Source organism: Apiospora kogelbergensis (genome assembly GCF_038363985.1).
Source record: "Apiospora kogelbergensis strain CBS 113332 chromosome Unknown utg000007l_segment0_segment0, whole genome shotgun sequence".
NCBI lineage: Eukaryota > Fungi > Ascomycota > Sordariomycetes > Amphisphaeriales > Apiosporaceae > Apiospora > Apiospora kogelbergensis.
Genome location: NW_027117424.1, coordinates 3,987,156 through 4,009,782, shown reverse-complemented (window position 1 = coordinate 4,009,782; position 22,627 = coordinate 3,987,156). Strand labels below are relative to the sequence as shown.

General features: G+C 55.0%; 11 protein-coding genes across 11 annotated transcripts; 5 read left to right on the top strand and 6 right to left on the bottom strand.

Moving 5' to 3' along the window:
* Window positions 1-88: 88 nt before the first annotated feature.
* Window positions 89-1,743, bottom strand: PG998_011718 (polyprenyl synthetase; the record flags this gene model as incomplete). The annotated part of the gene is made up of 6 exons (XM_066878534.1): window positions 89-421; window positions 491-639; window positions 720-746; window positions 890-1,053; window positions 1,156-1,310; window positions 1,408-1,743. The coding sequence occupies 6 exons, from the start codon at window positions 1,741-1,743 to the stop codon at window positions 89-91; spliced, it is 1,164 nt and encodes a 387-aa protein (XP_066727588.1).
* Window positions 1,744-2,797: 1,054 nt separating this feature from the next.
* Window positions 2,798-4,578, bottom strand: PG998_011717 (ent-kaurene oxidase; the record flags this gene model as incomplete). The annotated part of the gene is made up of 5 exons (XM_066878533.1): window positions 2,798-3,385; window positions 3,417-3,687; window positions 3,750-3,912; window positions 3,977-4,262; window positions 4,330-4,578. 5 exons carry the CDS (start codon window positions 4,576-4,578, stop codon window positions 2,798-2,800), a joined length of 1,557 nt encoding a protein of 518 aa, XP_066727587.1.
* A 645-nt stretch (window positions 4,579-5,223) lies between these two features.
* PG998_011716 (aflatoxin B1 aldehyde reductase-like protein) lies at window positions 5,224-6,305 on the bottom strand (the record flags this gene model as incomplete). Its single annotated transcript, XM_066878532.1, has 3 exons — window positions 5,224-5,581; window positions 5,651-5,774; window positions 5,897-6,305. The coding sequence occupies 3 exons, from the start codon at window positions 6,303-6,305 to the stop codon at window positions 5,224-5,226; spliced, it is 891 nt and encodes a 296-aa protein (XP_066727586.1).
* Window positions 6,306-6,747: 442 nt separating this feature from the next.
* Window positions 6,748-8,526, top strand: PG998_011715 (aphidicolan-16beta-ol synthase; the record flags this gene model as incomplete). Its single annotated transcript, XM_066878531.1, has 5 exons — window positions 6,748-6,846; window positions 6,902-7,025; window positions 7,081-7,337; window positions 7,404-7,709; window positions 7,753-8,526. 5 exons carry the CDS (start codon window positions 6,748-6,750, stop codon window positions 8,524-8,526), a joined length of 1,560 nt encoding a protein of 519 aa, XP_066727585.1.
* A 98-nt stretch (window positions 8,527-8,624) lies between these two features.
* On the top strand, window positions 8,625-8,972 carry PG998_011714 (aphidicolan-16beta-ol synthase; the record flags this gene model as incomplete). Its single annotated transcript, XM_066878530.1, has 1 exon — window positions 8,625-8,972. One exon carries the CDS (start codon window positions 8,625-8,627, stop codon window positions 8,970-8,972), a length of 348 nt encoding a protein of 115 aa, XP_066727584.1.
* A 588-nt stretch (window positions 8,973-9,560) lies between these two features.
* PG998_011713 (Ent-kaur-16-ene synthase) lies at window positions 9,561-11,871 on the top strand (the record flags this gene model as incomplete). Its single annotated transcript, XM_066878529.1, has 4 exons — window positions 9,561-10,355; window positions 10,421-10,541; window positions 10,600-10,886; window positions 10,942-11,871. 4 exons carry the CDS (start codon window positions 9,561-9,563, stop codon window positions 11,869-11,871), a joined length of 2,133 nt encoding a protein of 710 aa, XP_066727583.1.
* Window positions 11,872-12,251: 380 nt separating this feature from the next.
* PG998_011712 (multidrug resistant protein) lies at window positions 12,252-13,790 on the top strand (the record flags this gene model as incomplete). The annotated part of the gene is made up of 1 exon (XM_066878528.1): window positions 12,252-13,790. One exon carries the CDS (start codon window positions 12,252-12,254, stop codon window positions 13,788-13,790), a length of 1,539 nt encoding a protein of 512 aa, XP_066727582.1.
* Window positions 13,791-14,320: 530 nt separating this feature from the next.
* On the bottom strand, window positions 14,321-14,806 carry PG998_011711 (uncharacterized protein; the record flags this gene model as incomplete). The annotated part of the gene is made up of 1 exon (XM_066878527.1): window positions 14,321-14,806. The coding sequence occupies one exon, from the start codon at window positions 14,804-14,806 to the stop codon at window positions 14,321-14,323; it is 486 nt and encodes a 161-aa protein (XP_066727581.1).
* Window positions 14,807-15,246: 440 nt separating this feature from the next.
* Window positions 15,247-17,119, bottom strand: PG998_011710 (cytochrome P450 monooxygenase; the record flags this gene model as incomplete). Its single annotated transcript, XM_066878526.1, has 5 exons — window positions 15,247-15,677; window positions 15,765-16,379; window positions 16,444-16,603; window positions 16,668-16,793; window positions 16,847-17,119. The coding sequence occupies 5 exons, from the start codon at window positions 17,117-17,119 to the stop codon at window positions 15,247-15,249; spliced, it is 1,605 nt and encodes a 534-aa protein (XP_066727580.1).
* A 1,209-nt stretch (window positions 17,120-18,328) lies between these two features.
* Window positions 18,329-19,699, top strand: PG998_011709 (6-hydroxy-D-nicotine oxidase; the record flags this gene model as incomplete). The annotated part of the gene is made up of 5 exons (XM_066878525.1): window positions 18,329-18,553; window positions 18,611-18,701; window positions 18,759-19,092; window positions 19,149-19,351; window positions 19,446-19,699. 5 exons carry the CDS (start codon window positions 18,329-18,331, stop codon window positions 19,697-19,699), a joined length of 1,107 nt encoding a protein of 368 aa, XP_066727579.1.
* Window positions 19,700-19,958: 259 nt separating this feature from the next.
* PG998_011708 (uncharacterized protein) lies at window positions 19,959-21,381 on the bottom strand (the record flags this gene model as incomplete). Its single annotated transcript, XM_066878524.1, has 2 exons — window positions 19,959-21,167; window positions 21,259-21,381. 2 exons carry the CDS (start codon window positions 21,379-21,381, stop codon window positions 19,959-19,961), a joined length of 1,332 nt encoding a protein of 443 aa, XP_066727578.1.
* Window positions 21,382-22,627: the final 1,246 nt, after the last annotated feature.

Genomic DNA, 22,627 nt, shown 5'->3' with positions numbered 1-22,627 from the left:
TCTGAGCCCCTGATACCGACTAGCAAAATATGTTCATTCTCATTTGAAAGCCACCATGGCGTATATACCCGCCAAAACGCATTGTGTCTTAGTCCTCGTCAATCCTGAAAGCCCCGATAACCTTGCGCAGCCCGGGGTTCGCCTTCCCCGTCGCCGCCTCCAGGCGCGCGACCTCGTCCTCGAGCTCGCGCCGCAGCGCCCGCAGCACCGCGGTCGTCGACGCCAGCGACCCCGTCTCGCGGAAGAGCCCGATGGTGAAGTCCTTCTGGCACGCGTCGGCGTGCCCGACGACGCGGCGCCGCATCAGCAGGTTCTCCAGCGCGGCCCGCGCCGCCGGCCGCGCGTGCTCCAGCGCGTGGATCAGCAGGAAGCTGTACTTGCCCTCGTCCAGGTCCTCGGCGAAGCCTTTCGTCTTGGTGTACTGCGGGGGTTGCGCGGCGGCGTGTCAGTTGCCTGTTGGAATGGATGGGAGGGTGGCTCCATAACGTACCTGGGCAGACGAGATGTTGACGTAGTCGTCATATATCTGGAAGAAGCGTCCGAAGAGCGTCATGAGTCGGTCGAGCGACTCGGGCTTCTGCGGCGAGTCGGACTGGGCGATCATGAGCCTCGATATCATTCGGAAAAGCCCTCCCGTCTCTAATCCGGCGGCACATAGGTCAGTATAACAGCTTCTTGCATTACTCCAATCAATAGAGAAAAGAAGCGTTCTGGCTTACTTCCGTCCACCATCTTCAGGTACTGGTCTACGCTCGGCGTCACTAAAAGGTGAGTCCAGAGTAGATCGTGAGACTGGCCAATCAGCAAGTTTCTCATCTCGTCTTGAATACTATGTGGTCAGCTGGACTATTCTCAAGCGTATATGAGGTGATGAGTATGGATAGTATACCTAGGACAACTTCGAGTGACTCGGCATGATGCAGTTGTTGGGCACGCGATATCACATCAACGATTTGATATGTAGCCGAGTTGACTGTTTGAGGCATTCCAAACACGCAATGAGTTGATGGCTTTGCCCTCCTCATGGGAGAGTTGTCTTGTACATCATCCAACCTATGAGTAGAGATCAGCTTTGATGAATCGTCTCATTATGTTCCTTTGACGGAATATGACTATATGGAAAGAAGAAAATGAAAGGAAAGGGCTGGCTCGAACATTAGAGATAGATTGTGTATGTCACGAATAATGGTCTTCGTGTTGTCAAGCGACTCCGGCGAAGCTCCCACCCAGAGATTCAAGATCTCAATCAGTTGGTCTCTTACGCCTTTGGACGGCAGGGCGCTAATGTAGTAGAAAGGGGCCATAACAGCCTAGATTTGCACAGTTAAAAAACGGCCTGACAAGCACAGACGCGGTATGCCACAGCATGGGACTAGGTCTATCGATCCTATGCGCGAAAAGACATACCTCGGTATCCGCCGGTGGTCCATCAGTTCTACCCATGTCCACAGTCTTTGAGTTCTCGCCGTAGGCAGATGCACTACTCACTCTCGTGTGGATGGACTCCAGGCTTCCGCACGAGCTGTTATTATCCGAAGCCTCGGGGTCCCCGACGTCGGTTTGCAGGGGGACAGGGTGGAGCGCGCTGAACTCGGGGGATGGGAAGCAGGACTTCTCCGGCGGTACCGAGATCAAGTTATCTCCGAGGACCGTCTTGACCACGCCCTCTTCGTTCTCATATTCCGAAGGCGGGCTGGGAATATCGGAGCGAATACGCCATTGGGCGGCCTGAGTCAATGCCATGTTGCGCTGCGACGGGCGCGGCGATGGACGGAGGGGCGGTCACAATGTGGCTCAGGTGGAACGAGACGTATACGATGAAGAATCCTACGGCGACGTTCAGAAATAGGATATAGAAGTAATCGATCAAATGCATCTAAAAGTGCGTGCTATGAGATCGCTGAGTCTTTGCTCGCGGTGAAGAAGTAAAGAGAATTTGGTACATAAGAGGAGAATAAACTACATGTCTTGCCATCCGGATATCCCAAAGTCCGACGCTGATGCCTATTTCTATCCGAAGTCGGTTACGAAAACCGCAGGAGCCAGACCCGTTCATCTCAACTTACGTCACTGCTCGGCCTTCCTATTCCGTACTGTGGCCGAATGAGGAGGATGATGGCAGCAGCGAACCGCTGACGTTTTGACTAACTGCAAGTCCTCTGTTGCAGGGAAGCGATGGCCAAGCATGGTTTACGCCGATCTGCACTGGTGCGTCACTGGTACCCAAATCCGTCATCATCATGGTCCACGTCTCTATGTTCGTCTGCGGTGGATTTCTACCCTGTCGTGATTTGCAAGACGTACTGAAACAGGTCAGTCGAATCACACTACATGATTCCATACGCATGGGTAGTCGTAATGAAAAGACTACGATAGGTCTCTCATCGTACAGGAAAAAGCTGTCATTAGGTTATTTTAGCCGATTTGAGTTCATGTAATTGATAGATTTGTCTTGATAGAGTTTTGGGCCATTGAGTATGATAACCTCTTGATCGTGTGCGTCGATTTTAGGAATTACATTCATGAAGTGTTATTTCTGTTCGGTTAACAACTAGACATTGAACTGAAAAAGAAAGAATGAAAGGGGACATGGAGCATCCCGCGTGGTAGGAACTTTGCATGTGTGAGGTCTGACTGGAGGCGGAGGTGGAAACATTGATATTCAGCAGTCTATGGAATAGATTTTAGGTTCTTCGTTTACGGCATATACATCTGTTCTCTGGAAGTAGTGATGTACTAGCTTGACCAGAGCAAATTGCCCATTGCTCTCTTGTCATCACCAGACAGGCCTTGATACTCAAGCCATATCCCACTCCTCGAGACCCGCACCCACCGAGAGCATACGCTCGACGTCGGGCTCCATGTTGGCCCGCTCGCGCATGAGGATGTCGATGCTGGGATCGGGGAAGATGTTCTCGTCGGCCATCATGTTCTTGGGGCGGCCCTTCTTCTCCTGCTCGGGCGTGTAGCGGAACTCGTAGCGCAGCAGCAGGTGGGCGAACATGAGCTTGATTACGAGGGCGGCGAAGAAGCGGCCAGGGCAGCCGTAGCGCCCGGCGCCGAAGTGCAGGCTGCGCGTGTTGATGGCGGCGAGGTCGTGGCGGGCGCGGTGCTCCTCGTCGCCGCCGCCGCCGTCCGCGCGCGAGGCGTCGGCGAACCGGAACGGCGCGAAGTCCTGCGCGCCCCCGCCCGGCACCACGGCGTCGTCCATCAGGATCGGCTCCGCCGCGAAGCACAGGTGCGTGCCCGCCGGCAGGTGCGTGCCGTCGGACAGCGTGTGCGGCTGCCGCAGGTAGCGGTTGAAGGACATGAGGCTCGCGGGCGCCCAGCGCTGCGTCTCCTTGATGAAGCTGTCGAGCTTGCGCAGCTTGCCGAGCGTGTCGCGCTGCCAGCCGCCGTCGGCGCGCAGCACCGACACCAGCTCCTCGCAGCGGCTCGAAGTACTCCGGGTGCGCGCACAGGTCGTAGACGGCGTGCGTCGTGGCCATGCTCGTCGTGTGCAGCGCCGCCAGGTTGACGACGAGCTGGCGTAGCGCCAGGCTGTCGGGGTCCGTCTCCCAGCCCTGCGCCTCGTCCATCATCCACTGCAGCAGGTCGTGCGGCTTCTGGTAGTCGATATCGTTGGCCTCCTTCTCCCGTCGCTCACGGACCGCGGGGCCGATGATCTGGTGGGCCGTCTTGATGTCCCTGTGTGCGCGCCACCACGAGGGAGGAGGCGCGCGATGATGGGGTGCAGGAACGGAGGGAACATGCGCAAAAACACGACCGCGGTTCCCACGTTGACGTCGTATTCCAAACTGACTTTGATCCAGGCTGGGTCACGGCACAGCTCGGGGCCGACAAAAACGCGACCCGTCACCCGAGCTACGATGAGCGAAAGGTAGTTGAACATGTTCACCGGCACCCATTTGTCTGCGGAGCATCGCTTGTAAGCTTCATTCGTGGGTGGAAGTTGGTAAGAGGAGGCAACACGAACCTTTGCAGTCAGGGGTCTCGACGGAGAGCGCGTGATCAAGCTCATGCTTGCACATGGGGATCGTGGAAACCAAGTTGGGGGTCAATTTGTGTTGGATCATGCGGAAGTGCAAATCACTCTTGGCAATAATATCCGCGGTGCTGAAGGCACCAGCCATGTTATTCAACTGCCCGATGCTGGAGCTACTGTGTGCATCGGGGAGATTCCCCAGCTCTCCCAGGTACTTTGGGTTCAAGACGAGCACGTTTGAGTCGTTGCGAACGATGTTGAACATGCTATTTTTATACTAGATAGCACAATTAGCTGTTTTGTCTCCATCGCCTGTCGACGCATTGGCTGCTTCGGCTACATACCTTCTTGTAGCCCTCATAGAGCACTTCTTTCGCTCGGAACGAGTATAGCAACCTGGCAGGCCACTCCCATTTGAAGACATTGCCAGATTTGCCAACTACTGGTGCCTTCACCAGTAGGGGGAAGGAGAGGGCGGCATGGAATAGGTAGACTGCCAGGAAGCTCCCGGCGACTGTCAGGATGGTAGCCCGTCCTGACCCCAAGGCATCGAGGCTCGTGTATGAGCCAGCGGTTTGGGTGGAGTTTTCCATGGCTATGTTCAGCGTCCAGACGATCTTGGAGGGTTGGCGACGTAAAATGCTCTTTTGGGACGAGATCGAGATATGAATGACTTGGCGTCTTTGATGAAATTTTGGTGACAATTGAGACGAGGTGGCTGCTAGATACTTACCTTAAACCTCTTGCCAGTCGTGTCAATGCAAGCGAAATCCGACTGACATTACGGCCAATGATGTAACAGCGCGATAGCTCGGCTTCACCCGTATGTGGTCCAGTGCATCTCCACGTCTGGACGCCATGTCCGATCGCCGGGCTGCCTAATAGGGTATGACTTCCATCCGGGGATCGACGGCTCGGGCCATAGACTGGTTGGTTACCTATACGAAGGACCCCACATGAAGCATATGTATACCGTAGCCTAGAGATTCGAGACTACCTTTCGACCAGACGACACGTGTGCATCATCTGTGAATCTTCAATGGGCTTCGATTTCGTTCAACATGGAAAAGTGACGATGACGTAGTTGGTTACGAGTGGCGCAATCGATCTCAAACACGAGTCTGATTACTACTTCAAGCTAAGACAGTGTTTCAGAGCACAATTGTTAGCTTTTAAGCTTATATACACTACTGGAGGCCGTAGGTATTTCAGGGACCGTAGCCTTTTATGTGCACACACTATTTCCCCGAGGCCAAATCCCAAACCTTCTCCATGCCCGCAGCAATGTCCTCGGGCAACGGGCCTTTCTGGATGGCCTCGACGTTGGACTTGAGGTAGCTGGACTTGCTGGCACCCAGAATGATGCTGTCGTCCGGGCCCAGCATGGAATGGTAGCTGATCCACCGAAGCGCCGCTTCGATGGGCGTGATATTGGCTGGTTTGACCAACTCGTGCACATAACGCACGGCCGCATGAAGCTCCGGCTTGTCGTAGTTCATCTTGGAGTACGTGCCAATCATATTATCCTTGCCGAATCGCGTTCCTTCAGTGTCGCCCGAGGTCAGCTTCCCGGAAAGCATGCCGCCAGCAACGGGACTGTCACAATACATATTATTAGCTTCCGATACTGCGTGGGACCATTCTGTCATGTCGACTCTGGCTTACCTGTGCGCGTCAAACCGGATTCCGTGCTTGCGGAGAGTCGGCATGAGGGCCTCGTGTCCGCGCTGGAGAAGGTTGTAGTTGCCTTGGTACACGGTCGGCTTAACATAGCCTTCGCGCTCGCAGACTCCGAGAAAGTTGTTGAGCATGTCCAACGGCCAATTCGACACGCCGAGCTATATTGTGGAGAGGCCGAAGTCAGCATTCGCGATCAATCAATAGGTCGGTAGACCTACTTTGTCAAAAAACCCTGTTTGTGGAGCTCATCGAGGGTCTTGGCCTGGTCCTGAATAGGGGTGGTATAGTCTGGGGCATGGCAGTGCACAATGTTGAGCTTCTGGCTGCTGTCTAGCTGCAGGCTCTTGCGACTGTTCTCCAGCGAAGTTCGGATCTTGTCAGGCTCCAGGGTGCCGTTGGCGTCCTTGCTCAAGACGAGGATCTTGGTGTCAACGGCGATGCCCTGGGCAATAGCCTGCATCTCACCAAGAAACTTCTCAGAACGCCCCATGTCGGTTATCGGGTATAGGGCAGCGGTATCGACCTCATGGATGCCGAGCGACCGGGCGAGAGCCAGGATATCCTGGGCCTCTTCGAGCGTCTTGTAATCTTCGCCCAGGGTCGACCCGCCAAAGATGAGTCTGGGGTGTGCGGAAGCCATCGTGTCGAAGGTAGGGGCAATTCGTTATGATGAGATGATCTTTGGGAGAGAGTGCCTGTTGTTGTTTGACAGGCCGGAAATGTCGTGGATCGATGGTATGTGGGAATACCAGAATGTAAAGGGTGGAGGGGTTGAGATGCGGCACGGTAAGTCGAACGCAATTGCACTGTGAAACGAAGGGATACAGATGTGAGATGTGACGTGACGCAAGTGGCGCTAACAAAGGTAGGCCACGACGCGGTGTTTGCCCAAACGGGTACGAGCCGAAAGGCTGCGGGAGGGGAAGTGACAAACGAGCCGTCAGCCAATGATACCGCCAGAACCCCGGTGCGCCTAACCCGGCAGGCCAACAGGTCAGATTGGGCGGCAAGCAGTATAACAGCTTCACCGTCAAGTCGGGGTCAGAGCTTTCCCGCCAGAGTTGCCGAACAACAGACCCATCATGACGCCAAAATACACGGCCGCAGTAATCGCGCTTATTCGCCAGGCAGTCGCGGATTTCGACGACAAACACGATGCCGACCTGCTGACCTACGCTTTGGTATGTGGTTAAGTCCTCTGTATGCTTCCTTGACAGCGATTACTAATCTTCCGAGATTCAGCTTTCCTCAACGTGCTATCATGCTGGCTTCCCCTACCATGACTTGGAGTGTGTGGAGATCTCCAAAATCACGCATGTGCTGCATCAGGCCATGCAGGAGCGGGCCGTTCTCGGCTCTGGTATGTTCACAGCGCAGTCCTGCAACGAAATCTAGTACTGAACGGACTTAAGCAGCCCCGGGAGGCAAGGCGAATGTCACTGGTACTTCAATGTGTATCCAAGCCTTGTCATATGCATCGAAGCCCGTGGGAATTGATGACATGTTGCGGCAATACGATGAAGAGCAATATAGCTTCAATGAAACCTGCCATGCCTTGGCCGCTATTTTATGCCAAGATGATGCATCTAAATACAAGGCGCAGATCCTGAAAGCTGTGGGATCCCTTTGCCAATCTTGGTGGGACGCTGATGGTGAAATCCATGGCGACACAGTAAGAGCTCTATTCCCATGCCAGATGTCGCTCCTCATGATCCTGTCTCACTAATCCTCGCTACAGACGCCAACTCATCTTCATATGTCTCTTCTGTTCATACAGAGTATGACCCAAGTACTCGCTTTGATGGACCGCGAATCCCCAAATCAATTGATGGATCCTGACTTAAAGTCAAGACTTTTGATCGCCGTCTTCCAAGCTTGCCTGAGGACAATGCTTATGCAGGGTGACGATGGCTCTTGGGGTTCTTCTGCTGAAGAGTCGGCCTACGGAGTCCTTATTCTCTGTGAAGCGCGCCGACTATCAATGTTCAGCACCCTCGCCTCGCCCCTGGATTTAGCCATCAAGCGCGGCGTGGCATGCCTCGAGGTAAACAATGGCCACACAACGTCCCTCTCCAACAGCTATACAGCAGCTATACCTTCTGGCAGCACTGTATAGAGCAGCTGCGCCGCCCACTGGCAGTATCGGGGATGGAAGTTTCGACGTGGCCCGAGTTACCAAGGGACGCAAACACGCCAAGCTGTTTTCGATGACGCCTCTATTCTCCGATATCCCAGAGTGGGAAATACAGGCGTCCATGGTCGAATCTGTCTTGTTCCAGCCCATGCTCTATGCACGGAGGCTTGACATCTTCCCTAGAAAGGACATGGAGGACGATGCAAAATACTTCGACATCATCCCCTTCACCTGGACCAGCTGCAGCAACCGCCAACGCACATTCGCCTCGACCTCCTTTCTCTATGAAATGATGGTCATTTCCTTCCTGAACTACCAGGCGGACGAGTTCTTGGAGTCCTGCGCCGGGTCTGTGCCCACAGACACACTGCGGCAGTTGATCGACAGCGCATTTCGGCCGGGTGTGGACGCGGCGCACAGCGACGTGCCATCATATTCCCAGATAGTAGAGCCCTTGAACAAGTTCGTCACGTACATCTCAACGCACCCGTGTGTCCTGGCAGCCAGTGCTTGGGACCGTGCTTCGGTAATGCGTGAGCTTCGCATCTTCCTCCATGCCCACGTCACTCAACTGGTCGACAACGTCGATTTCCAGAAGAATCAGCAGACCGCCGCCAGCCGAAATGGTTGCGTGACAGAGTACGACGCCAACCAACAAACCTTTTCGGCTGGGTCCGTACCACGTCGGCCAACCACACCTCCTGCCCCTATTCCTTCTCCTTTGTGAGCTGTCTACTGAGCTCCTCCTTGCTAGGAGGGAAGGAATGCTTTCCCGCGGTGCAGGAGAAGTATTTTGCGTCTGCTGCCCGTCTCCATCTCGCTACCATGTGTCGGATGTACAATGATTACGGATCCACCGGCCGCGATGCGGCCGAGGGGAACTTGAACTCGATCAATTTCCCGGAGTACGACTCTACCCCCGGCGGCACGGAGGCGAAGAAGCGCGCCCTGTTTGAGATCGCGGACTACGAGAGGAACTGCCTCACTCGTGCCCTTCAACGCCTGGGCGCAGTATCTAGAGATACGGGTGACGCCAGCTTGGATCAGATGCAGAATCGCCAGATGGAAATATGGCAGATGTTTTGCGACGTTACAGATCTTTATGGACAGATCTACGTCGTGCGGGATATTGGTAGTCGGGTCACCGGCCCGATATCTGGGCCAAAGGCATAGACCCTGGTGGAAATGCGCCATTGTGAAGAGGGATTAAGCATCAAAGGGTGTATAAATGCCGTATTAATTTTATGATCATGATTGCTTTGCGTACATGGAATGGAAATTGAGTGAATCCTATGGTCCTCGAGCGGTTTTAACACATACTTCTAGTCTAGTAAGCATAACAAGGGCGTCTTTGCTATGAAAATTCAGCTTCTAAACTTATGTTCACTACTAAGGGCTGTACATATGTCTCGGGGGTGGTAAGCTTTTGTACCGTATATACAAACTCCACGTGTTAGCCAGGCTTTGGAAACAAACACGGCCTGAGTAGTCGATTTTGGATCATATACGGGGGTCCGGATCAGGTCCCCTCCGAGTCGGTAAATGCCCTTTTAGGTCTGGTATGAAGCTCTTTTGTCAGCACTTGACTACTACGCAAGCCCTCAATCGAGGATGACATTCTATACCCTTTCAAGACTTGGTGCATAACTCCTTGCACGCTGATAAGAGACGCATGCCTTCAGTACCCCCTGGTGAAACTAGCTTCAACCAATCTCCCGTATAGTTGCCCAGCAAGAACAGAGAAGTCACAAAGTCAGCACGATGGATCTCACCAACGATGCAAGATCCTTGATGCAGACCGCCTTGGATAACTACACAGACCATTATGGCTTGGGTTCCATGTCCGCTGCTGTGTATGACACAGCCTGGGTAGCGATGGTGACGAAAGTCGTGGGCGGGGAGAAACAATGGCTTTTCCCCGAATGTTTCGAATACATCCTGTCCAGCCAGTCAGAGGAAGGGGGCTGGTGGGTTGGGTCCGACGCCCAGATCGACGGCATACTCAACACGGCGAGTGCGCTGCTGGCCTTGATACGCCACCAGAAACAGCCGCTGCAGATCCAGCACAGCACCGAAGCCCTCGCGACAAGAGTCCGGAACGCCACCAGATCGTTGCGGTCCCAGCTGGCCACCTGGGATGTGTCGAGCACAGCCCACGTCGGCTTTGAGATCATCGTGCCGGCCCTGCTCGCGCTCCTCGAGCAAGAAGACCCATCGGCCGTCTTCGAGTTCTCGTCCAAGGGGGAGCTGATGGCCGTGCAACAAAAGAAGATGTCTCGATTCCGACCAGAGTTCCTCTACGGCCCACGGAAGTTCACCGCGCTCCACTCCCTCGAGGCATTTATCGGGAAGCTCGATTTCGACAAGGTGAAGCATCACAAGGTTTACGGATCCATGCTGGGCTCTCCCTCTTCGACGGCGGCATATCTGATGCACGCTTCGGAGTGGGACGAGGAGTCCGAGGACTATATCAGACATGTCATCAAGTTCGCTGCGGGCCGTGGCAGCGGGGCTGTGCCTAGCGCATTCCCATCGACACATTTCGAGATTACTTGGGTAACTATTCCTGTCTATCGAGCCCAATTAGCTGGTCCATCAAGCTGATTCGGGACTCACTTTAGATGCTATCGACGTTGATACGAGGTGGATTCACTTACGAAGATCTGGAGAGCCCCGAGCTCACCAAGATGCTGGATATCCTGGGTCGCTCGTTTGAGATTGAGAAGGGCGTCCTTGGATTTGGTACCACCCCCTGGATTCGTCACCAGAATCAAAGAGATTTTGCTAACAGTGGCCCCAGCTCCCTTTTTCGAACCAGATGTCGATGATACGGCCAAAACCATCTCATCTCTCAACATGCTCGGCCGACCTGCGAGTCCCCAGAGTATGATCCAGGCCTTCGAGACGGAGACACACTTTTGCACCTACCCTGGCGAAAGAGACCCCAGTCCCACTGCAAACTGCAATGCCTTGCTGGCTCTCCTCGACCAGCCAGACGTGTCTCTGTATTCCGCCGAGATTCAGAAGCTTGCCCACTTCCTCTGTGATGTGTGGTGGAACACGGATGGCAGAATCGCTGATAAATGGGTGAGTAACTCGCGAACAAGCCTTCTTGGGAGGCATGCTGACGGGCGACTCTTAGAACACCTGTTATCTTTACCCATCTGTTCTCATCGTAGAGGCTTTCGTAGCCCTGTTGAGCCTGATCGAGCAGGACAAGCTGCCCGGCGTTTTCAGCGCCGAATTCTGTTCCAGGCTCTCCGTTGCTCTCTTTCAGGCCTGTCTACGACCACTGTTTGACCAGCAATCCGATGGTTCTTGGAACCAGTCCGTCGAAGAAACAGCATATGGCGTGTTGATCTTGAGTGAGGCACGGCACGTATGCTTCTTCAACGACATTCGTCAGCCGTTGGACAATGCCATTAAACGTGGTGTCATGTTTATCCAGTCGGCCAAAGAGACGCCAGCCAGCTACATATGGATCGAGAAGGTCAGCTACGCATCGCCTGTCTTGACAGAATCATATCGGCTAGCAGCCCTAAAGGCCACCAGCTCGACGCCTCCACCTGGCACCATTGGCTCGAGCGTGTGGCAGTCGTCGCTGTCGTCGAGCACAGAGCAGCAAGCCCAGCAGCTATTTGCCAAAGCCGACCTCTCGCGAACGCATGCGGAGTGGGAGCTTCGCGGGTCGGCGATCGAGACGGCCCTCCTAGTACCCCTACTCCGCGACCGCCTGTCGGCCGTACTCCAGGGCGACGGGCTGCACGACGAACAGTTCGCAAGCCTCATCCTCCTCTTCTGGACCAGCGCCAACAATCGCGAACGCACATTCGCGTCCGCCGCCCGTGTCTTCGAGACGGCGCTGCTTTCCGCATTGTCGTTCCAGCTGGAACGGGCCGTGAAGGCCTCCCCGGTCCCGACCTTCCAGGATCACATGCAACAATTACGCCAGCTGGTCGACAATGCGTTTTCAGAGAGCCCGGAAATAGTCGGAAACTCCAATGCCTATGCATCTGTGTTGGGCGAAACACACGCTACGGCGTCAAGGATCTTGGCTGACCAAGCAACTTGACGCATTCGTGTCACTTTCGGGGACAAGCTTGGCCTAGGAAAATCCTTGCCATAGATCGAGAACAGAAATAGAGCGTGTACATAGTACATGCATAATTACAATAAGCATCCGGTCGATCCCGTTACCCTACTGCATAATTGACATTTGACGCGCACGTGTCTTAGAGTAAGCATTACGCCAGCCGCTTTGTTTATGTCTCGGCTGCACGGTCGGTAGCTACATTTGGAAGCCCGAGATGATGTGGCTGATCCATCTCCTTCCCAACTGCATGGGGGCTGTTTGGTGTAACACGGCTCATCTGCCTCCATTTGGCTGAATGGGCCAGTCCTGTTTGACTGTTTCCATCTTATCCCTGGCAACCATTGCTGAAATCTGTCGCCATGGCTGCATCTGACGTCGATACCGCCCAGGACGCCGAGTCGGGCAGAAAAGCCATCGAAAGCGACAATTCGGCGGACCACCATGTGGTCGACTGGGACGGCAACGACGACCCTGCCAACCCCAAGAACTGGCCTAGCTGGAAGAGATGGCTGAACGTGGGCATCGTCAGCGTCTTGACCCTGATCACCTCGCTGGGGTCCGTCGTCTTCGCGCCCGGCGTCCCCCAGCTGATGGCTGAGTTCCAGAGCGATAGCAGCTTGCTGGCCGGCTTCGTCGTCTCCATCTACGTCCTCGGCTTCGCCTTTGGCCCTCTCTTTCTTGCCCCGCTGTCGGAGCTCTACGGTCGGGTCTGGGTCTACCAGGTCTGCAACGTCGGCTTCGTCGTCTTCACCGTCGCGTGTGCCGTCAGCACCAACCTCGGCATGCTCATCGCCTTCCGGCTCCTGCAGGGCATCTGCGGGGCCTCGCCCATCGCCAACGGCGGAGGAACAGTATGTGTCTCTACCACGGTCTGTCCGATTGGCGAAACAGTTGCTGACTACCATCAAACAGATCTCAGACATCATCCCCCCCGGCCAGCCGCGGGACCGCCCTGTCCATCTACTCGGTGGCCCCCGCTCCTCGGCCCCACGATTGGACCCGTCATCGGCGGGTTCCTAGCGGAGGCCAAAGGCTGGCGATGGACCTTTTGGGTTCTCGCCATACTCGCCGGTTTCATCACCATCGCGTCGTTTGTTGGACTGCGCGAGACATACCCGGGAGTCGTGCTCGAGCGAAAGGCCGCTCGTCTGCGCAAAGAAACGGGCAACCTGGAACTTCGTTCCAAGCTGGCCCGCCCGAGGGGAACGACTGAGTTTCAACACTTCTCCCGCTCTATAGTGCGGCCGATCAAGATGCTCGGCAAGTCGCCCATCGTCCTGTTCTTGGCCATCTACGCAGGTATCGCCTATGGCTACCAGTATCTGATGTTGAGCACGTTCACCTTCGTCTTCGAAGAGCGCTATGGCTTTGGTGTGGGCGTCTCCGGGCTCAGCTTCCTGGGACTGGCATTTGGGTCTCTCTCGGGACTGGCCATCGGGCCGCTTTCCGACCGATTCCTCAAATCCAAGTCTCCCTCTGAAGGCGCGGAGCGAATGCCCGAGGTCCGCCTTTTACCACTCGCCTACACCACTCTATTCATCCCCGTGGGACTCTTCCTGTACGGTTGGACGGTTGAGTACCACGTACACTGGATTGTCCCCATCATCGGCACTGCTCTGGTTGGCTTTGGCATCCTGTCCGTTTTCTTCTGCATCACAATCTACTCTGTCGATGCTTTCTCGCTCTACGCCGCGAGTGCGCTAGCGGCAAACGCTCTCGCTCGCAGCATCGTGGGCGCCCTCTTGCCGCTAGCTGGCCAGAGTCTCTACAATGCCCTCGGGTACGGCTGGGGTAATAGCCTGCTGGGATTCCTGGCCCTGGGTTTGTTGCCCATCACTTTTGTGCTCTTCAAGTATGGGGAACGCCTACGCTTGAAATTTGATGTCTCCAAACTATGAGGTCGCACCCATTGTTCGTTTCGCACGGTCGCTAGCCCGGTGCGTCCTGCTGGCTATTATGGGCGGATAGGGAAGTTGCATTAAGGTTCGCGGTCCCAGGTGGTTGTATTATATAGGGCTGTACGATAGATAGCAATGGCAACAGGCCTTGGATATACTGGGTAGTGACGCTTTCATTGTCACGCCAAAGAAAATAGATCGCCTTTTGGCCTTGATAGAAAATGTATTGATAAACATCAACCTCCTCGTAGAACGATATGACGCGCTTCAATATATAAAAAGACATGGCCAGAGACACTTGTGCCTAGGTCTAGCATTGAACAGTACCACATGATTGGTGCAAGGGACCTCTGGGTCAGAGACAAGAGTGACATGTCTGTACAAGTTTATCCTGTCGGTAGCAAATATCTCGGTGGATGAAACCAAGCCACGTTATGAAGATTATAATCCAACGTGCGTATATAGTTTGCAGCAATTGGTTCAACTGTTTCGATCTTAGCCATGAGATCAGGCAGACAATCCATCAACCCTCACGCAATCCCCTCCGCCTTCGCCAACATCTGCTCCAAGACCTTGGTGCTCTCGTACGTGTCGACAAACTCGAGGATCTGGGTGATGCGGGAGCCGTCGTCGGAGAAGTCGAGGTCGAAGACGACCTCGACGGGGGTGGATTCGCCCGGGGCGGCGCCGGCGAGGGTGACGGTGGACTCGACCGAGACGGCGGCGCGGCCGGCGGGGGCGTCGACGACGACGCGCGTGACGCGCTGCTCCACGTCGGCCATGCCGCGCAGCTCGACGCGCATCTGCGCCTCGTAGTCGGCGTTGGACAGCGCGGCGCGGAAGAAGGCGGCGTGCCGCCGCACGAACGACTGCGGCCGGTACCGCCGCACGCAGTCGGCCGAGAGCACCGCCGACAGCAGCGCCGCGTCCTTGGTCTTCACCGCCTGCGTGTTGTTCGCCACGAAGGCGGCGATCGTGGCCTCGATGGCCGGGCGCAGGCTCTCGGACGTGGTCATGTTGGTGGTCGTGGCGACGAGGCGCTGGGATTGGGGGCGAGTGGTTGATGCGTGGGAATAGTGCCGGGTAAGTATGGAAAAGCGCCAGGGTACTAGGATTCTCTGGCTCAGGTACTAGGGAAGACGAATATAGGGGTATAAGAATACGGAACTATAGTCTACCTAGCTCTTTTGGTAACCGCCCCGATAAGGCTCGGGCCGAAAATAGACGGGACCTTCCTAGTTAGTATTATTAGTAAGACTCCGGTTAACTAGTATACATATTCACAACTACGATTGTTGATGTCTAAGTAGCCGTCAAGAAGAGAAGGGTGAGCTGATGAGCGAACGTATTGTAATTTGGTAACCTTGAGCTGCTGAAGGGTGATTTTTTTAACTAGCTAGATATCTATTTTGCTCGCCGCATTCTGTAGAGCAGATTGCTTAGAAATATTGCCTGCTCACGATGCAACGTCTTTCCGCGTGCGCATCATCAACTTCGCGCTCGGATCCATGAAGACATTCTCGTCGGCGTACATGGTCTGGGGCCGCTTCTTGCCATCGGGCAGGCGGAACTCGAACTCGAGCAGGAGGCGCATCAGCACCAGCTTGATCTCGGCGACGGCGAAGTAGCGGCCTGGGCAGGCCTGTCCGCCGTAGCCGAACGACAGGCTGGCTGCGTTGGTCTGCCCCGCCGTGAACCGGTGCTTGTTCTTCTCGTAGTCGGCGTGCCGCTTGCGGTAGCTGCGCAGCGGGTCGAATCGCTCCGGCCGCGCCACCACGTCGGCGTCGTTGGCCAGCTCGTGGCCCGCCCACGCGATCCGCGCGCCCTTGGGGATCTTCGTGCCGTCCTTCAGCGTCAGCGCCTCGAGCGCAATTCGCTGCGGGTTGACTGGTCGCGAGCAGCAGAGTTTAGTTAGTTAGTGCCTAGCTTTGGCCCGTAGTTGCTGGGCTTTTATCTTGGTGGGAGGACACGTACGTAGAATAGGGGATTGATCCTCTGGTCTTCTATGATGAAGCTGTCCATCTTCTCCAGCTTCGCCAACCACTGCTTGTGGTTGAGCCGCCCCCTCCTCGATTCGCCCGTGGGCTTTCACCACCTCGTCGATCTCCTCGCGCAAGACGGGAAACCACTCGGGGTAGGTACAAAGGTCAAACAGCAGATTGCTGACGCTCATGGAGGTGGTGTGGATGCTGGCGAGCGTCAAGACGCACTGTCGCGCCGCCATCTCCGGGATCGCCTTCTCCTCCTCGGTGCCGTTGTCGATCATCCACGAAAGCAGAGTATCCTGCCCCTTCTCGCCGCGGCTGAGCGCATCGGTGTGTTTCCGAGTCAGCTCTCCCACGTACTTCCTCGCGGTCCTCATCTGGCTGCGGATCCTCCATCGGGCGGGGACGAACGGTGCGACAAACAGATGCATCCAGGGCGGGAACATGCGGAGCGTGAAGGCGGCGAGAAACATGTCGTAAGTGAAGTTGATCGACACCTTCAGCCACTCTTCTTCGCGGCAGGCGGGATACCCCATGAAGAGTCTGGCAGACATCCGGGCTACCAGCATGCGCATCGACTGCTGAATATCCACCTCTTTCCACGCTGCACTTTTGATTAGGCCGGAATCTCAATATGGAACACGTGGGCTGCCGCGAAAAGCACTTACTCTCTGGCCGAGGGACGTCTATATTCCAGGCGTAGTTGAGTTCAGCCTCAGCTATTTCGATGTACTTGGGCAGTTCCGGATTGAGCTTGGCGTTGAGTACATTGACATGCAGGTCAGAGTTCATCATGACCTGTGTCCAAGTCCATCTTGGTACCAGGTTCTGGTTGCCAGTTGGGTCATTGTCAGCCAAAATCGAGCTGCGGGCTTGTCAAAATTAAACATACATTGACCTGAGCCTTCTTGCCATTCAGTTTATGCCTCGGGACGAGCCGCATCTCATCGAGGTATTTACCAGGTAGAACGGTGATATCGGTATCATAGCGACGCAATATGAAAGGCGTGTTTTTAAGCTGGAGCAGCTGACTTAGTTCGGCACGAATACGTCGGGGACAGGATAGCAAACCTTGGAATAGGCACTATGGATGATGTTGTTGGCACTCGTTGTGAATCTAATCTGGAGCGAGAGAGCGGGCTCAAAGGCGGATCTGTATCCGTACACCTTGGCCCCGGCCAGGGTTGGGCTCTTTTTGCGGAACAAGAGCGCGTTGGTAAAGTAGAGCCCAAGCAGGAGGACGAGAATCTCCATGCGGGAGGCCTCTTGCAGTCGCGCAGTGGCATGCTGTCTGATAGAATGGAAAGCGTCCACCGACGCTAACACGACGCTGTCGTTACTCATACTTGGAAGCCTACTTCTCAACGAGGAGGCGGTTATCAGTTGGGGATGAGAGAATAGACTTGTTCGCCAGCTTGAATTCACTTCACCGTTGCATTAATATCTCTCCATAGAGCTATGAAGTGATCCGAGGAGGCGCGGCAAGAATCTCGATCCAGAGTCGGTCCTACGACTCGAGGCGTTATGCGGCCGAGTTATGCAAGGTGTGGTGGGGTCCTGATGCCAAGAGAAAAGACGGTACCAAGCCCTTGAGCCCTTCGGAAAGGGGTTATGTGGCAGATGAGGGAATGTACAATGATTCGGCTGGCCAGTTTAACCCGGGGCCGAATTCCAATGTCACCAGGGATCTGAAGCAATAGTAACTAATAAGGTTTCTCCTATTCTGTAAGTCAGCTCGACCGGTAGCCGAGTGCCGGGTCAGCTTACTATGAAGATCATTGCTTTTTTTCATTGTTTCCGGTCTATCGCCGAGTCTCGGGCGCTGCCCGTATTAGGAAAAGACCGATATTGTCAAAACAAAATATCACCCTTATGTTTTGACTGGTCCTGGTGTCGTTGCGTTGCATGCATTCATGCATCGTGATCCACTCATGTCGCTCTTTCCAGCGAACTGCGCAAAACTCTAAGTAACAGACTTGTTATTGGATATCCGCTCGCCCTGCATGCGTCGTTGTCGTATTGATACGAGCTCGATGTGGTTCATTGCTCTTTTGGGCTGGACCACAGTCGCTGCCTACAGCAATGATGTCACGAGTACTTCCAGCTTCGTCGCCCAGCTCGATATAACGGCCTCCGCCGAGTCTCGCCTCAGGTCCATGTTGAACGACATCGATGTCGATCATATCACAAGCCTTGATCGGCAGAGCAGAGCCTCAGTGGCATGCCATGTTGCGAATATAGCCTTGTCCCCAGCTTACATAAGCCAAAACACGTCGGCATATCAAGATGCTGTAGAGGTGAACTGGTGAGCCTCTGAGAGCCGGTGTCTCAGCAGCCCCCCACCCTTGTCTCTCCCTTAATCTAACCCCTTCGGCAGGTCCAGTACATGCTGGTTGCAGCCTCGGTGCATTGCGCAGCCAAAGTCTACTGAAGACGTCTCCCGGCTCATGCGCATCGTGACATTCTTCGATACCAAGTTCGCGATCCGCAGCGGTGGACATAATCCCAATCCTGGCTGGGCGGGGGGTTGACACGAGCGGAATACTCGTCGACATGTCCAGATTGACAGCAATACGTCTCAGTAATGATGGATTCGTTGCCTCTGTCGCCCCCGGCAATCGCTGGGGTACTGTTTTTGCTACACTTAACTCGATGGGAAAGACTGTGAACACTGCACGTCTCAACTGGGTTGGCGTCGGAGGCTATATGCTCGGTGGGGGTCTAACATACTTCAACAGCCTGTATGGTCTCGCAGCCGACAACGTAATCAACTACGAGGTATGTATACCTACACGCCATCCCCGTAACCTCCGCTGACCAATACCAATCCTCCAGGTTGTCCTTGCCAACTCCTCTGTTATCAATGCCAATGCCAACAGCAACCCGGACCTCTGGTGGGCGCTGAAAGGCTCCAATACAAACTTCGGTACAAGCCCTGTCCTAACTCCAAGGCCCCTGATGTGCTGACACTCCATCTTCCCAGGCGTGATCACGCGGTACGATATTGCTACTGTGGACAACACCTCCTATTGGTTTGAGGCGCTGGAATATGCACCTTCTCAAGCTGGGGCCCTCCTCGAGGCCATTGTCAGCTACGCGAGCGCGGCGGAGAAGGATCACAACGCCGCTATCACATTTGCGCTCACTCCCACCAGCGGTTTCGTGGAGTTCATTTATCACGAGCCAACTATACGCCCAGATGCCTACAGCATGTTCTATGATATACCTTCGGAGGGCGTAGCAATTAACTCCACTATCGGTAACATGGCTGACTTGAACAATGCGATTTCGGCATTGAATCCGGATACCACCGCAAGGTAAGGCGGATTACGATGGACCTAACTCGAGTGTCTGATGGCTAACCTGTAAACAGACGAATGATAGCATCCGTGGCCCACCGGTTTGATTTGCCAACACTCAAGGATCTGCATACCATGTACCTCGAGTTTGATGCCAGTGTTAAACACATCCAAGGGGCAACGGGCTTTGTAGTCCAACCCTTCACTAGGGCGGGTGTACAACACGGCCATTCGACGGGGGGCAACCCTGTAGGCTTGGTCGACACGTTGCAAAACCGTAAGTACTGTCGTCAGAAAGTCGCACACTCGACAACGCGGGGGAGACTTTTACTGACAACTAGCAAAATGCAGATTTGACTTATTCTGTCCAGTGGGCAGACAGCGGCCACGACGGCGAAGCGCTAGCTGCGATTCGCGGCTTCACGCACAAGGTAGAGGAGCTTTTAAAGAAGAGGGGCTTTTCCTCCAGACAAAGATGATGAACGATGCTGGGGATGCCCAGAACGTCCTGGGGAGCTACGGCGTGGAGAACCTGAAACGCTTGAAAGACGTGGGCGCGAAATACGACCCGCTTGGGGTCTTCCAGAAGCTCCAAAACAACGGGTTTCTGTTGAGCAAGGCCTAGAATGGTCGAGACTCTTGCGCACGAATTGGTCACAACGGAATCTTGTAAACAGTATAGACACCACATACCATATAGAATTAAGCGCCGCACTCATCTGACGGTGGTGGCTTTGCCGGGCCTATTACAATGCTCATTGGGCCGGACCAGTAAGAGTGAAAAGCGTGAAGATCAAAACCTTCTCAATAGGGAAACCCCGAGTCTGAGACACATACTAAATAATGTTTAAAGGATTTGTCATGTTCTCAATTTTGTCTGATTTTCACATACTCAAAATGCCGACTTGATGTTTCGATACCTGGGCTCCGAGGTGTTGCACCATGCTAGTGTGCACCAACCAGCGGTTCGACAGGACGACCTCCTCTAGCGCTTGCACTACATGCTTCAACTTGCCCATACGAATGCCCAGGAGGCTGAGCAATGCGTGAAGCTTGTCCTCTTCGTCAAACTTCCACTCACTGATGCCCGTACCGAACGACTTGCTGTGCTGGCGGCCTAGGCTATTCCGGCTCTGGGCCTCCTGGTGATGCTGCTGCGGCTTCCTCCCCGTGCTATTAAACAGGATCTGCTCGACCAGCGAGCACGAGCCGGCCGAGGAGCCCAGCAGGGACGAGGCGCGGTGGGGGCTGGACAACATGGGCGTTTGCTGCCCCCGGCCCCTTTGGCCTTTGATGGCCGCCTGGACCTTGACCATGCTGCCCAGGAGCTTCTCGCAGATGTTGATGAGTATTACGGCATCGTAGGATTCAAAACGGCAGGTCGTGCAGCCGAGCCGCGCCCGGCAGCTATCTAGCACTTCCTTCTGGCACGTTAGCATCTCCTCGAGCCCCAGGGGCGGCGACGCCGCCGCGCAGGGCCCCCGCTGCGTCCACATCAGGGACACCTCGACGGCCTCGAAGGTGCGCAGCATGTCGTGGCTGGAGTGGCAGCTCCGCTGCTGCTGCTGCTCTCCCCGGCCGTCCCTGGTCCTCCTCAACGACGACTCCTCGCTGCTCCTCGGGTCGGGCGACATGCTCAGATGCGACGAGTCGGAGGAGCCCAGGATGTCCAACAGCGGGTCGTGGAGGTGGCCTTCGAAGACGTCGAACGACGAGGCCGTGTGGCTGCTGGTCATGGCCAGCGCCTCGAAGGCGTCGTCGTCCATGCTCACGAACTGGGACATGTCCTGGTCGAAGTCGTAGGTGTCGAGGGCATCGTCGCACGCGAATGCGAAGTTCGCTGAGACAGCCTCGGGGAGAGTCTGGGATGTGGTGTTGGGTAATGTGACTGCGGGTATATTCGAAGTTGGTTGTTGTTGTTGTTCACCCGGCGGAGGGTTTGGATTTGTCGATTCGGCGGGGGAAGCGGTCGCGGCCGGAGGATCTGCACTCGACCTCGGCGACACTTCTGTGCGCGTTGCCGCCACATAGGAGCATGGAACCTGCTTGTCCTTGCATCGCTGGCAGCTGTCTCTATCACCTGTACATCGCACCTAGTGCCGTATGTCAGTTTCGCCCTTCGAAGACTCCTCGGCCTATCATTTAAAGCCTGCTGCTTCGTTGCCAGAACAAGATTGCACTTACCTTCTTCTCGCGGCACCGGACACAGGCCAATCTCGTGGTCGCGGTCTGGCCCCCTCTCGGGGTGGCAGATTCCAGAATGCTGGTGCCATCTCGCTGGTCGGCCTGTCTCAGCACTTGGAACATGGTAGGGCAGAGCAGAGCAGAGCCAGAACAATCAGTCATCCAGTCTTCAGTACATAGAAGCCTCAGCAGGGGTAGGGTAGAGGGGGCGGGTTCTGAATAAGTACTCCGTACCTAAGCCAGGCACCTCAGCTACGGTACTTCCTGTTATGGCGCTATGCCCCCAAACCCCCCATCTTACGCCGCTGACGCAGGCTCTATTGAATCCTTCGTTCCCTTCTGCAGTCATCCTGCAGTGGCTAATGGGTGCCCAGCGCGATATAGCGGGAAGCGTCGCGGTCGATGCATGTCAGCATATGGCGGGGCAGCAGGCCGGCGGGTAATAAATGCTGTGTACCCTATCAAGCATGCAGGATCGCGGCTGAGGAGTGTCTCAAGGGTGCTCACCGTACGACGGGTTTAATCAGCTCCTGTCGCGGAGACAAGCCGCGCAGGCCTTAAAAAATAAGCTTGCCAACCACATGCCGCCGCGGGGCCGAACCCGCAGGACTATTAAAGGGGGCGTGGCGTGGTGCTTAATTAGTGAGTGAGCTTAAACATGCGGCCGAGACGGCAGAAATAACGCTTGGCTTCAGCTGCTGCACCAGGCAGACATGGCCCTAGTCTTGAAGAAAGATGATTAGCGTTGGCCGGCGAACACTCACGAGAAGAAGTGCCGGTGTGCACTGACATCATAGCTTGAGATTTAACTAGAGAAAAGAACCCGGACATTGGACTCAGCCCTTGCAAACTATGTAAACTCAGCCCATGCAAACTACGTATAACGAAAGGCGACACGCGACAGTAGGAGCTGGCAGCGACAGATAGCCCTTGAGCCGGCCTCCTCCGCGCCGGATACGGAAGGAGCTTATCGGCAGGGTGTGCGAAGGAATGGCAGCGATCCTACTCCCTGACTACCCCTCTATTCCAACGGCCTAAAGCAATCCATCAAGCTCGCTTCACGCATGCTTCATCAGGTATAGATAATGCACGGTTCTTATCTTGCACAATTGCACATGGAGTTGATGGCTTCCGACAGCTCAGCACTGGAGTCTTTATGAATGCAACAAGTATCAACCCAAAGGAGCCGCATGCAGGTTGTTCAGGGCATGTGTTCAATGTGGACGTGTCTGATTCGGCTCTCGTCGAGGTCAGCTATAGACGAGCGCACAGCGATGCGACCAGATTGAAATCTGCCAGACGCGTAGACTCAATGATACTCGACTCGGAAAAGCATTTTGTTGGAGAATTATAAGTGATACAAGGATGG